Below are 14,993 nucleotides of genomic sequence, written 5' to 3' on the forward strand. Positions count from 1 at the left end.
CCTAACAAGAGGGTTCAAGTATGTTCATTCAGGATCAAGGGGGAAACGCGTGTACAGTTATTTTACCGTTCTACTGTTTCCTTATATGAAACTATTTCTTCACTGAGCCAATTCACATACCTCCACCCCCCATTAAATGTTAAATCTTAACGATGCAAGTACAATACTTGGGATGATTGGTAAACATGGACATCATAACATGGGAAAGGAGATCTCCTCTACACTGAATTTACAAAATTACTCCAAACATCAGCATGTCATATATTTGATACACATCTTGATGTAATCATTCACAAAATGACTGATAATTAAAGTGTTTAAACAAGGAAAATATTTTTTGGGAAAAACTGAGTAGTGGCAGTAGGGATCTAATCTTGTTTAAATCCCATCAACCCACTGCCTATTTAGGTGTAGGAAATCAAAGAAGAGAATTCTGCTAAGAGCTAGACATGTGGAAAAGGCAAGTTATCCCAAAACACTCTCCTTGGAGTGTATCTGTTGCACAAATCTAAGAACAGGGTATTTTAGGTTTAAAAAGTCACTACTTTAGCACTTTTGTAACTAGGTGAATCATTGCTGTCACATATCAAGCACAGTAACCTAGTGGTTATCAATGTACCACTCAGTGACATACTGGCAAGGAGGAGTAGGGAGAAGTCAAATTCAAAAGGTGATGTGAAAGATGGTGTGACCCTTCCATGAGTGTGTGTAATAAGTGTCTGATTTTGTGCAACTTCACACAGAGGTCTGGTGGCGTAAGTTAAACTGCTGGGGGAGCTACTTTAAAAGCATCCATGTTTGCACACACGCAGGCTGATTGCTTTTCCTGATACACCTTTGTCTTCTAGCCCCATGTGTATTAGGCGAAGCAACCAGCAGAAGTGTGTGCCCAAGGATGGATATTTTTAAAGTAGCTTCCCCCTCTTGCTCCCCAGCATTTTATCTTACACCTCTAAGCAGCTTGGTGTGAAAGTTAGACTACCTCAGGCCTCGTATACACTTAAAACTTAGGTTGACATAGCTAAGGTGTTCAGGAGTGTGAAAAATCCACACCCCCGAGCGCCACAGCTATACCGACCTAACCCCCCAGTGTACATGCAGCTACATCCATGGAAGAATGTGTCCACTCACCTAGCTACTGTTGCTTGGGGAGGAGGAGTTCCTACAGCAATGGAAAAACCCCTTCTGCTGCTGTACTCTGAGTCTATGCTATGATGTTATGCCAGTTTAGCTATGGCACCACAGCTATGCTGCAATAGTGCCCATGGTGTAGATTTGGCTTCAGACACTAACTCCAGCTTGCTAACGTGCAATTTAAACCACCTTAACACATCTGAGTTTGACTGTTTTTCAAAAGAGTGTGTATGTGTATGTATATAGATCTCCTTACTGTACGTTCCATTCTATGCATCTGAAGAAGTGGGCTGTAGCCCACGAAAGCTTATGCTCAAATAAACGTGATAGTCTCTAAGGTGCCACAAGTACTCCTGTTCTTTTTTTCAAAAGAGTGGTTTTTGTAAAGGGAAATCATGCCGCACCAATCTACTAGAATTCTTTGAGGGGGTCAACAAGCATGCAGACAAGAGGGAATCCAAGAGGGAGTGTATTTAGATTTTCAGAAAGCCTTTGACAAGGTCCCTCACCAAAGGCTCTTAAGCAAAGTAAGCTGTCATGGGATAAGAGGGAAGGTCCTCTCTTGGATTGGTAACTGGTTAAACAATAGGAAAAAAAGGGTAGGAATAAATGGGCTGGGCCCAGTCCTATTCAACATATTCATAAATGATCTGGGAAAGGGGGTAAACAGTGAGGTGACAAAATTTGCAGATGATACAAAACTACTCAAGATAGTTAAGTCTCAGGCAGACTGCGAAGAACTACAAAAGGATCTCACAAAACTGGGTGACTGGGCAACAAAATGGCAGATGAAATTCAATGTTGATAATGCAGTGCACATTGGAAAACATAATCCCAACTATACATATAAAATGATGGGGTCTAAATTAACTGTTACCACTCAAGAAAGATCTAGGAGTCAGTGTGGATAGTTCTCTGAAAACATCCATTCAATGTGCGATCAAAAAAGCAGACAGAACTTTGGGAACTATTAAGAAAGGGATAGATAATAAGACAGAAAATATATTGCCTCTATATAAATCCATGGTATGCCCACATCTTGAATACTGTGTGCAGATGTGGTGGCCACATCTCAAAAAAGATATGTTGCAATAGGAAAAGGTTCAGAAAAGAGCAACAAAAATGATTAGGGGTATGGAACAGCTGCCGTATGAGGAGAGATTAAGAAGACTAGGACTTTTCAGCTTGGAAAAAAGATGACTAAGGGGGGCTATGACAGAGGTCTATAAAATCACGACTAGGGTGGAGAAAGTAAATAAGAAAGTGTTATTTATTCCTTGTAACACTAGGGGTCATCAAATGACATTAATAGGCAGCAGGTTTAAAACAAAGAAAAGGAAGTATTTTTTCTACACAATGCACAGTCAACCTGAGGAACTCCTTGCCAGAGGATGTTGTGAAGGCCAAGACTATAACAGGATTCAAAAAAGAACTAGATAAATTAATGGAGGATAGGTCCATCAATGGCTATTAGCCAGGATGGGCAGGGATTGTGTCCCTAGCCTCTGTTTGCCAGAAGCTGGGCATGGGTGACAGGGGATGGATCACTTGATTACCTGTTCTGTTCATTCCCTCTGGGGCACCTGGCATTGGCCACTGTCGGAAGATAGGATACTGGGCTAGATGGGCCTTTGGTCTAATCCAGTATGGCCATTCTTATGTAGAGTGAAAATAGGGAAGTTAATTTATGGCAGCAGCTCTAGGCCTTCTAATTGAGTGTAAAGCAAGCAAGCGGATAACTAACCCCTATTATTTATTAATTAAATCAATAAATTTGTTCAATTCATTGAATAAGGTTTCTTCTGGTCTTTAGACTAGGCCTTGTGATCCCAAGCTAGTGTAACTAATGAGCTATTAAATAATTAAGTTGTTATACTTATGTAAATACATAAGGACATCTATCAGACCCCTGCCTTGACCATTTTTAATATTTAATATGTTTTCTACATATCAAATTACTCCCTGGAATTTGGATTCAGGGCTACCTGGTATCAAGAGGTCTTAGCATTAGGATCATGGTTCTTAGCATCAGGAACTTCAGGCAACTAGTGGCTAGTTGATTTAGATATACAATAATCAGCCACAGACATAGCCTGTTTTCTCCAGACTGAACTCATCAGTCCACAGAAAAAAGAAGTGCATCCAGACCTCCCAGGGGCAAGGAGAGGAAAGGAAATAACTCTTGCCAGCTATCGAGGAGAAACTAAAATCCTCATACATTATACAGCAGGGCAGCCAGCACATAAAACACTGACTAGTTATTCTACCAATCGTTCTGTATGTCTGAGAGTGGGCATGCTCATTCCTACAGAAGAGCTGTGGGACTGGAGTGACAGGACAAAGACTGTCCAGCCACAGGAAACACAGGCAGAAGCCTGTGACAAACATAACCTTACAAACAAAGCTGGAATCAGGAAAACAGTGGCAAGTGACATAGTAACAGTAACTACCTTTTACCATAGCTCTTTGGAGCCACATGAATATTTTGAGACAAGATTTTCACTATGGAAACTGAGCCAATGTATTTTCAAAGCAGTACGCGGATTTGTAAGAGAACGACAGCAAGTAAAAAGCAGTTTTACAGAGAATGTTACCTTAATTGTCTCATATTTGTACTGCCTAGTACTACAGAAACAAGTAGGAGAAAGTTAACAACCCACTCTGCCCATCCATGGGGACCACCTCCAGCAAGCAACATGCTGAATTCTTTTATTGGGCGCGCAAAGATTCTTGATTTTGTTTACTAGCTAAACTAGGAAACGTGAATTACAATTTATAAGTTTTATTTCTAAGTGACTCTTTACTGAACAGTTGGTACAAGAAATTAAAGGATACAGGACTGAACCTCAGTATACCCCTGAGGAGAGATCTGGCTGGAAGGATAAGAAACTGCAATGCAAAATGAACCACATTCCATTGCATGAAAGATTACCCAAAAATCCATAAGTATTAAAATCTCTTTCTTCTGCTGACTTGTGATCTCTTGGGCCCAACTATAGCTTCTTCCTTTTAGGATCAAACACATGACTCAGTGATAGGGATAAAAAACTATCACGTGCTATAGCTTAAAGAGCAGCAAATACACAGCCCAGGAGTGATTAGTGCAAATTCCTGACATCGCACTTGAATATTTGAATCACTGACTAAATTATACGCCGAGGGACCATCACGAGGTGGTCTCTGCAACGTTAGGGAATCATGGAGCTATTATTTGTGTGGTTCTGTACAACTCCATTTAATGCACTAACTCCCTGCTGGCTGCTGGGAGGGAGTTGGTGGACAGGCAGTCAGATCCAGGCTAAATAAGAGCCCAGCGAGGTGCTAAAACAAGTTGGATTCCTGGCTTAGACTAATAATTCTTTACTGCTCACAATACTATCAGTTGGTTTGTGGTCCCAGTTTTTATGTCGCACCGCACCCCGACTATCGAGGTTGACAGAATACACCTGGGCATGAACAAATGTAATACTTGGGACAGACTGATTGCACATCTCTTACCTGGAGGGTTTGAGAAAGCTTTACAAAGTCTCTCTGCACTTGCTCACTGACATCTAATTCAGTCTGCAGTCGCTGCGCTTTGTCCTTTTCTTCAAACATCAACTGCTCAAGGTTAGTCTGGAAAGAGACAAGTTATTGATGTTGTGCTTAAACTCTGTACAAAAGGGGCACGGATGGACTTCTGATTAAGTATGGGTCTGGGAATCAGGTGATCTGGGTATATTCCAGACTTTCTGTCTGAAGTTGGACCAGCCATTTACCCTCTCCATGCCTCAGTTTCCCTATCTGGGGAAAAAAGGTTTAATACCCAGTTTCCAAGAGTATGGGGATAGTGACGATTAATTCATTAACGTAGGAAAAAGCCCTTCCCTAGCATCTTATTTCCACAGGTCTCCAAGTAAAACTGCAAGTTTCTGACAATGAAATCAGACAGTAAATGGAGGATCATGATTCTCTCAGAGGTAAATTACTATATTTTCTGTCTGGGTTTTGATCAAGGTGGTATAAAAATCAGACCAGAATTAATTCATTCCTCTGCCAGTGCAGTACTGTTCCCCACAGTAACCACTGAAATGTCAAATATTCAGTGTCTCAGGGGACCCAAACTGGTTAATCCAGTTTTAAAATGACTCGGAATGGAGCTTTCAACAACTTCCCTTGGGAGACTTGCACAGTCAGGGCATCTCCTGAGATCCACTCTTCCCCTTTGTTTTTCATCCTTACTCTTAGCAATACCCATTTTGACCAGCAGTGTGAGCTTTCAGAACACTATGCTTGAAAAAACACAAGTGTCTGTACAAATTCAAAACTTACTTTCATGCAGAGCCACCAACATAACAGTTACCTTCGCAGTGGTCTCCTTCTTTAGCTGTTCTTCAAGAGAGTTTTTCATTTCCTGAAGACTCTCCAGCTGCTGTTGTTTCTCCTGCAAGGTGCACTCCAACTGTGAAATCAGAGAAAATCAATTACTCGAAATCCTCTAAAATTTTCTTTTTCCACAGATGCCCGGCATTCAAAACAATATATAGAAAGATCAGTGTAACTGCCTTTGTAGAGAAACCCCAAGGTAAACATGCCATCACCTCTTTCTTTCCTGAAACTGAAGGAAATGCCTATAGCGAATAACATTTAACTTATTAAGATTAGTATAGAAAGTATATACAATTTTAAGCGTTAGGAGAGCCTCTGTTAAGATTGCAAAAAACTTGCACTGTTTCCCATGTTATAATTCTGTCCTTCTGAGTTTCAAACGTCTACTTATTTGTTCTTTTTAAATGATAGTGCTGCTCCTCAAAATCCACAAGCATACAAGTTCTCAACTTGCAACAATCTGGCAACGTACACTGTGGTCAGAAAACTCTCCTACACAGAATAAGCACTCCTTCCTTTTTATGGAAGGAAGTAAATTCTCTATTATTTCACAGCTACAGTGACATGAAGGCCACAACGTGGTAAGTATCAGAGGGGTAGCCGTGTTAGTCTGAATCTCTAAAAAGCGACAAAGAGTCCTGTGGCACCTTATAGACTAACAGACGTATTGGAGCATAAGCTTTCGTGGGTGAATGCCCACTTCGTCAGACGCATGTAGTGGAAATCATTCCGAACTATCCTGCTTGTATCTCCCTAGACACGAGTGACTTGTCAGATAGTGTCCTCATTCAGAGTCATTTTACAAAATACATATTTTGGTTAGTAACAACTAAGCAGAGCCAGCAAGGAAAGTTAGTTTATTTTCTCTGACATGAGAGGGGTTGATACTGACACAGAGATTCTAGAACAAGAATGAATCACCTTGCTGGGATTCTCCTTCCTGCCCATTTTATCAGGTTAAATTTTCTACATTTACATTTGCAAAATTCTTAAATGATCTTCAAACTGAACGCTTACCTGTTCCTTGTCCACTTTTATTCTTTCCAATTCAGCTTTTAGGCTAGAAATAGAAGCTGCAAAACAGAGGAAAATCAAACTTTTCACTTCATCAAGGCACTAGCTTCTCCAGATTTTACACCTCACTTTCATCAACCCATTTAAAAAAAAAAAAAAAAGATCTAAATGTATCATGGTAAATGTATCTGAAGATCTTTTTACTATGTGGAATGGTTTACCTCCAGCCAGAGTTCTCTGCAAGGCTAATGTGTAATCCAACAGATCCCAGCAAGGATATGTTCTGAAGATTTCTCTTCATTCATTCTGGGAGTTACCATTTCCCCCCTTATAACTCATCTCTCAATAGCTTATGATCATGGCAATCTTCCTCTGGTAGGTAAATGATCTCCTTTAAGGCAGCTGTCAACATAGCCCTATGGTCACCGGGTGGTATTAACAGAGACAGGGGCAATCGCCTTCTCCTCAGCCCAACCTATTTTATCCATGTTCTAGTGCCACACCCATCACTATTGTGACTGGAACACATACAAGTGTTCGGGGAGTGACACCCCCTCCCTGGTTAAACTTTGGTCTCCCAGAGCATGCAGCGCTGTTATTAAGGCACCATTAATATTATGAAGTTAACTTATTGTGAACTTGCAAAAATGTGTGCTTCTTCTGAAGACTTAGAGCTTTGTTTTGTAACGCTGGTCTGCTATGCTGTCTCTTGTACACACTTTATTTAAATGTCCTGACTAGAGCCTTGAAATAAGTAAACATGTTAATAATGCAGAGTCCTGGATAGAACTGTAAGTGTGAGTTACATTGACTGTGACAATGGGTCAAGAGAGGAACTTTAATATGTACCGGATGTAACACAGTCAGTGCAGGTTACATGCATCTCTAATGGGCATCAAGCACAGTTCATTATTTTTACCATGTTAGCACCAGGAGAAGGATTTCTGAGATTAAGAACAAATGCTAAATTTTAGTTGATAGAAGAAAGGAATCTTGACCCCGCAAGAGCTATGGATTAAGGAGGAAAACTGAATTGCAACATTACAAAAAAAATAAAATAAATAAAAACAAAGTCGTGCCCACTTGAAGAACACTTAGAAAAAGGCAACCTGCCCTAAAAACAGGACCAAGTGTCTCCTGTTTCTCCCACCTTCTGCCAACCCAAGGAGCCCAAGTCACTTCCTGCTCTCCTGGAGTAGCACATACCACTTCCCACCTGGTTACTCAGGTGCCTATTGTCTTAGCTGAATTTTAGGATGGTACAGAACTGTCCTTTGATCCCCTTTACTTTTTAGGCATTTGAGGGGAAAGAAACCATTTCATTTTTATGTGCTATGCCTTAGGGAAGCTTTTAACCTCCTCTCTAACAGCAGGGAAGGCAAGGCTGGCAAAACTAATCTCACTCTAAACAAAAATGCTGTGTTGCACCCTTTTCCTGGACCTACATTTCAACTTACACCAAAAAGGCTCCAGCAAGGGGACCTGCATGAACACACTTTGGATGCTATATCAAAATAAACAATTACTTCTCTCTTTCTGTGTTTTGGGTTTATTTCTGTAAGTTACCGGCACCATAATCACATTTTTAAAATGCACTTATTCACTTAAACATAACTGTTTTATTCTTTTCATCATTATTTCCTCCTCATTTTTACTCATCTAGCTGCAAGATTCTGCTTCCCCTCTAGCAGAGGGCAGATGCTCGGTTTTCTGAGGGTTAAGTAAAAGAGGCTAGGTTTCACCAATAATGAGATAGAACAAGCATCTCCCACTAAAAACAACCCCCTGCTAGTAGTATTCCCTATCAAATAAAACCTCACGGTGAACTATTCCAATACATCTCTCATGTCTTCCTTAGATTCACATTTACAGATATCACAATGGTTCCTTCTGACATTATAGTCTGACCTCCTGCATAAACACAGGCCAAGGAATTGTTACTGATATCTGTGTCAAAGTCAACAAAACAAAGATATCAATCTAAAAAACGGCACAAAATTAGGCAGCAAACAGTAATCTCACCCTTAAAACTTGGTAACAATTCCACTTCCCATTTTATCTCCTTTTTTTCCATTTACACTTCCGCTTTTAATATTAAGTTACATGCTACATCAGAAGGCATATTTGGCCATATTTCACCATAGACACTGTGTCTTCTTGTGAATTTAGGATTATATTCAGATGCACAATTTGTCAAATGCAGTCTGTCACAACGGTTATAAATAAAAGCTACTTTTTTAGGGCTGTCAAGCGAGTAAAAAAATTAATTGCAATTAATCGCACTGTTAAACTATAATAGAATGCCATTTATTTAAATGTTTTTGTATGTTTTCTACATTTTCAAATATATTGATTTCAATTACAACACAGAATACAAAGTGTACAGTGCTCACAATATATTTATTTTTGATTACAAATATTTGTACTGTAAAAAACAAAAATAGTATTTTTCAATTCACCTCATACAAGTACTGTAATACAATCTCTATCATGAAAGTTGAATTTACAAATGTAGAATTATGTACAAAAAATAATTGCATTCAAAAATAAAACAATGTAAAACTTTAGAGCCTACAAGTCCACTCAGTCCTACTTCTTGCTAAGCCAGTCACTCAGACAAACAAGTTTGTTTACATTTGCAGGAGATAATGCTGCCTGCTTCTTGTTTACAACGTCACCTGAAAGGAACAGGCGTTCGCATGGCACTGTTGTAGCCGGCATCACAAGACATTTACGTGCCAGATGCGTTAAAGATTCATATGTCCCTTCATGCTTCAACCACCATTTCAGAGGACATGCGTCCATGCTGATGATGGGTTCTGCTCGATAATGACTCAAAGCAGTGCAGACCAACACATATTCACTTTCATCATCTGAGTCAGATGCCACCAGCAAAAGGTTGATTTTCTTTTTTGGTGGTTCAGGTTCTGTAGTTTCTGCATTGGTGTGTTGCTCTTTTAAGACTTCTGAAAGCATGCTCCACACCTCGTCCCTCTCAGATTTTCGAAAGCACTTCAGATTCTTAAACCTTGGGTCAAGTGCTGTAGCCATCTATAGAAATTTCACATTGGTACCTTCTTTGCGTTTTGTCAAATTTGCAGTGAAAGTGTTCTTAAAATGAAGAACATGTGCTGGGTCATCATCTGAGACTGCTACAACATGAAATACATGGCAGAATGTGGGTAAAACAGAGCAGGAGACATACTATTCTCCCCTAAGGAGAATAGTCAAAATTTAATTACTGTATTTTTTTTTTTTTTAAATGAGCATCATCAGCATGGAAGCATGTCCTTTGGAATGGTGGCTGAAGCATGAAAGGGCATACGAATGTTTAGTATATGTGGCACGTAAATACCTTCAATGCTGGCTACAAAAGTGCCATGCAAATGCCTGTTCTAATTTCAGGTGACATTGTAAATAAGCCAGCAGCTTTATCTCCCGTAAATGTAAACAAACTTGTTTGTCTTAGCGATTGGCTGAATAAGAAGTAGGACTGAGTGGACTTGTAGGCTTTAAAGTTTTACATTGTTTTGTTTTTGAGTGTAGTTATGTAACAAAAAAAATTACATTTGTAAATTGTACTTTCACAATAAAGAGATTGCACTACGGTACTTGTATGAGGTGAACTGAAAAATACTGTTTCTTTTGTTTATAATTTTTACAGTGCAAATATTTGTAATAAAAATAATATAAAGTGAGCACTGTACACTTTGTATTCTGTGTTGTAACTGAAATCAATATATTTGAAAATGTAGAAAAACATCCAAAAATATTTAATACATTTCAATTGGTATTCTATTGTTTAATAGTGCAATTAAAACAGCGATGAATCGCAATTACTTTTTAAAAATGTGACTAATTTTTTTGAGTTAATCGTACGAGTTAACTGGGATTAATCGACTGCCCTACTATTTTTGTGCGTTTTCCAAAAGCATGTCAAACGGGACACTGGACTGAATTCTTCTGATGATAATGTGGATACAAGTTACCCCAAAACAAGTCCTTAAGAATCTGTTTTCCAACACAGGTTTCTCTTTCTAGATTATTTTGCCCCTTCGCACCTATTTCTTCTTTGCAATTTTCTATTTCCAGCTGTAGAGTTTCTTCTAAATTTTCCTTTAGACACTGTTCAGCTTGAATCTGTTCTTTTAAGAATAAAATTTCTGCCTTCAGTTTTTCTTCAAGGTGATCTGCTGCAGTCCGTACACTAATGATGTCCTCACGATATTTTAATACCAGCTCACTGAGTTCCTGAATTGAAGATTATCAAGAAATTTCAGTTACAACATTTTCACATACATAGAAAGCAATGTACACTGATACCAGTCACTGATAGAGAGTCAAATTACCAGTGGTTTTTTGCTCTGTCTCAGCATCTCAGGCCCTGTCCCCAAAAAGGTTTTAAAGAAGTACAACAAAATTTGCCTGGTAAATTAATATCTTGCAAAAATCTCTCTCTCCTAACACACATTAATTCTCTTCATGCACCAATCCACTATTTATCTGCTATGCTTGAGTGTAAGGGAGTGGACATGTAGGGCTGTTGAGATTTACTATAGCTCAGTACGAAGGATTATACCAGTTCTTAACCTTCACTGCTCAACATAACTAATCTGTGCACCCCTCTGCCACCCCACACAATGCCTTGCAGAGTCAAGACCTTAAATTTAGAATCTGGTTGTTTCTGCAGTTTTACCAGACCACTACGTAACTTCTTCCACTTAGTTCTACTGTTACATTTTGTTCATTTAAATATTCTAATCAATCATTTCAAAATTTTACCTCCATGGATTCTGGCAGACTGAAATCTTCAGCTTGCTGTAAAGACACATGCAAGCTATGCTTTCCCTGAAGGCTTTCATTATCTTTTTGTAGTCTCACCAACTCTTCTGAGACCTGCTCCCTTGACTGCATCAGGACAGCCTCCAAAATAAGGAGAAAATGCAAAATTATAGTCATGCTAGGGTCTAGTCACAGCCAATTTGTCGCAGTGCTTCCAAAGCTAGTGGAACCCAGGGCAATTTATATTCTCTGTGAAGGAGGATGGCAGTATGGATCAACTCCCCCGGGTTAGCCTTGGTTATTCCAGTACTAGTAAAAAGTAAAACCACAACACCCACAAAGATTTAACACTTACCAATTGCCTACATAAAAGATACATTTAATTTAGTTTAACAGCTTAACTGCAGTCAGTCATAAGTAAAAGAGCAGGCCATACATACAGCCTCATTATGTATCTTCCAATTTTTTGGTAGCCAATGGACAAGGTGGTGTGTGTGGCACACATGTGTTGTGTTTAATTTTTTTTCTGTCTACCTAATTAATTATATAAATAACCGAGACCAAGTTCCGTCTTTGAATATGTTGTGTTGCTATGAGCCACATGATGGAAACTGTTATTTCATTTGCTTTTTTTAAAAATAGGAAGTTATATATTAGAAGAACAATCAAGTTGCAAAGTCAAGAACTCAAAAGGTAGGAAATGTTAGAATTTTGGTTGCTTGTGCAACCTCAATGCATATGCACAAGTGGGCCAAATTATGATACCATCTAGTTACATGATAATATACAATGTTTTTCTTACAGGACCCCTGTCTCATTCATTGCTCTGGAGATAAATCAGGGTTGTTAGCAAAGGAGACTCATCTGGAAGACCTCTGGCTTCATTTGCTGAGAAAGCTGGGCAGGATTGAGGCAGGGGACTGCATGAAGAGAAAGGATGGTCTCATGGTTAAGGCAGCTGAATGCTGCCCTGTGGAATTGGGTTCTATCCCTGCTTCTGTCACAGACTTCCTATGTGATGCCACACACATCTCTTATGCCGAAGTTTTCACAGGTGGGCACGAACGTGTTCTTCAATTTCTTGGTGCCTGACTTGAGACCCTAGAGTCTGATTTGCACAAGTGATGAGCACTCACAGCTGCAACTGTGATGTCACGGCAGCTTGCTCGAACATATAAAGTGTCATATAAATGCTATGCTCTGAAGGAAAAAAAACGGGCCTTAGGCATCTCAAAACAATCTCCACTGAAAGTTAGTGGAATTTTTGGATCTTAATCTCTGTGTCACTGTGTCCCATCTGTAAAATTGGGCTAATACCTCTTCATCGGGAGTGTTGTGAAAATAAATTCTTTAATATCGGTGAAGCACTTGGCTCCTATAAGTGATTAGCGTCATAGAAAAGCCCAGGAGGGAAGTATTATTTTTGCCTTCAGAGCAGGGTGTGAATAGTGTGCAGTAAATAAGGCTGGGTACCACACACAACAACAAAGAGTGCACAAAATATTAAACAGCTGCTTATTAAATGAGCACCATCCATTCTGTGCATTGAAGGAAGCTGGGGTCCTGTGGAAAAAGTAGTATGAGATCATGTAATTAGAGACTATTGTAATGCCTACACATAAGAGGGCCAAATTAAGGTTGCACATGCAACCTGAATTCTGGCATTTCCTAACTTCTGAGTGCTTGACTTTGCAACTTCAATTTTTTTTAAACATATATGTACACACACAAAAAGGTATGAGACACAGGGTAAGGTGGCTATATTTAAAGACCAAACTTGGTCTCTTCCTGGAAAAGAAGCTTCACCACGCTGCTGCAGGGTTGTGGGTCTTTCCTCCTTACAAGTGCTGAGAGCAACAGGGAGCAAGATCCATTCATCAGCCAAAATTCAAGTATGAGGAGGCCGCCCCTGGCTCCACCACATCAGAAACCTAAACTCCTGGGCTTTCCTGTGCAGGGGAGAATGAGAGACCAGAGACTCCTGAGCCAGAACTTCTCCCAGAAGAGCTTCAACCACAGCAGCTTTTTGCAATGGTGGTGAAGACAAGTGTCAGTGGGGGGATGATCTGCGCAAGTATGGAAGAGACCTTGGTGAGAGAAGCGTGCAGACCGTGACATTACAAACTGCTTCAGGTTCAACACTACAGGATTCATAAATATCCTTATGTTAAATGCATGGTTGACATGGTTAGACAGCAAGATAAACAAACACACCCATTCATTTTCATTTACGTGTTTAAAAATAGTGTATCCGCAATATTGAGCATACAATATTACTGAAAAGGTATTTAAAAGTGAAGTTTCTTTACCATTTGCTCCTGAACACTTCTCTTTGCTTGGGAAAATGCCTGCTGTAATTCACTGAGTAAGGTCTCAGACTCCTGAGATCTAACAATAAGTGAAGATATCTTCCAAAAACCAAAAACAAAGAAAGATATAGTTACGTGTCTGAAACAGATTAAGCAGGTTTTGAAAGAGTATTGAATATCCATCTATTCCCACTTTTCAACCCTCACATGTACTTCAGATATTACAGCTTTATATTCATTCAGACCAGGTTTTGTTTTATTGGCTCATGCATCACAAGCTTATTATTTGAAAGAGATACTCTAACTCATACAGACAGAATTAAGATGTGTTTTTTTTACAAATAGTATATTAATTCTACTGAAAACTAACAATGAAATAGTAGTTAATTCTGATCATACCCAAATGTAGACACTTCAGAGCCAATTAAGGCAGAAAAAAACAGATCTATTTTTCCAGGGTAGAAAGATAATGCTTTCTTTTAAAAAAAAAAAAAAAAAATATATGTTTTCAGTGGAAATGCAGTACTTTTTGAAATATAAAATAAGAGATTCAGAATTCTGACTATAAAATAAAATCTTATTCCATGGCTTGTAAAGAAAAAATGCTCATTATTTAGCTTTGATATTCCCTTAAACATAGAGTGAACTGTACTGAAAGCCAGAGTACAAACTATCTAAATTTAATTCCATGCCCAGAAGACTTTGTCCACTGGTTGTTGTTTTATTAGTAGGATAAAACATAAAAAAAAAATATCTGATTGATTCCAGGGAAGTAGCACCCAAAATTATGCACACTTTGTTTCTCCATTATTGTACCACAGAAATCAACAGGTCTGCGGCCCTGAGTTTACAGTACTGTACGTTACAGGCACAGAAGAAAGTTTAAAAAGTCTATAAATACCAGCCTTATTTACCATTTTACTACTATTACTATTTGTATTGTGATAGCACCTAAGAGTCCATCAGAGACCAAGTCCCGATTGTGCTAGGGGCTGTACAAATAGAGCAAAAATAATAAATGGGGAGTTTCAGACTGAAAACTTCCCAATTCAGGTTCTCATGGTAAGAATCAGAAGAGACAGGTGTGTATTCTGATCAACTATAGTCATTCCCTGCCCAAACAGGTAAGCATTAAATGGGTGTCTCCTTCTCAATTGCATTAGCTACCTGTCAAGTGCTGATAAGGTTAAATGGTATGATGGGCTCGATTCACAAAAGGACTTATGCTCCTAAAACCCAGACTCAGGCCCCACTGGGATTCACAAAACTCTTGCTCGGCTGCCTCTGAGCCTTGTAGGTGCTTAAACTCACTCAGCACCTCCATTTTTGCAGTAAAAGTTCCTCAGCGCCTATGTTTCTGTCTCTGAGCTGTCTGGACACCAAAGC

General features: G+C 39.2%; 1 protein-coding gene across 3 annotated transcripts in view; it reads right to left on the bottom strand.

Moving 5' to 3' along the window:
- Positions 1–14,993, bottom strand: part of RABEP1 (rabaptin, RAB GTPase binding effector protein 1) — a 76,611-nt gene that overhangs the window by 4,039 nt on the left and 57,579 nt on the right. For all 3 annotated transcript variants that reach the window (XM_034752741.1, XM_034752740.1, XM_034752739.1), the window contains 6 exons: positions 13,608–13,706; positions 11,299–11,439; positions 10,578–10,767; positions 6,520–6,575; positions 5,477–5,575; positions 4,633–4,749 (listed from right to left, as the gene is read on the bottom strand). In XM_034752741.1, coding sequence (XP_034608632.1) covers positions 4,633–4,749; positions 5,477–5,575; positions 6,520–6,575; positions 10,578–10,767; positions 11,299–11,439; positions 13,608–13,706 — 702 coding nt within the window. The remainder of the gene's footprint in view (positions 1–4,632; positions 4,750–5,476; positions 5,576–6,519; positions 6,576–10,577; positions 10,768–11,298; positions 11,440–13,607; positions 13,707–14,993) is intronic.

This window comes from Trachemys scripta, chromosome 18 (assembly GCF_013100865.1).
Source record: "Trachemys scripta elegans isolate TJP31775 chromosome 18, CAS_Tse_1.0, whole genome shotgun sequence".
Classification (NCBI taxonomy): Eukaryota; Metazoa; Chordata; order Testudines; family Emydidae; genus Trachemys; species Trachemys scripta.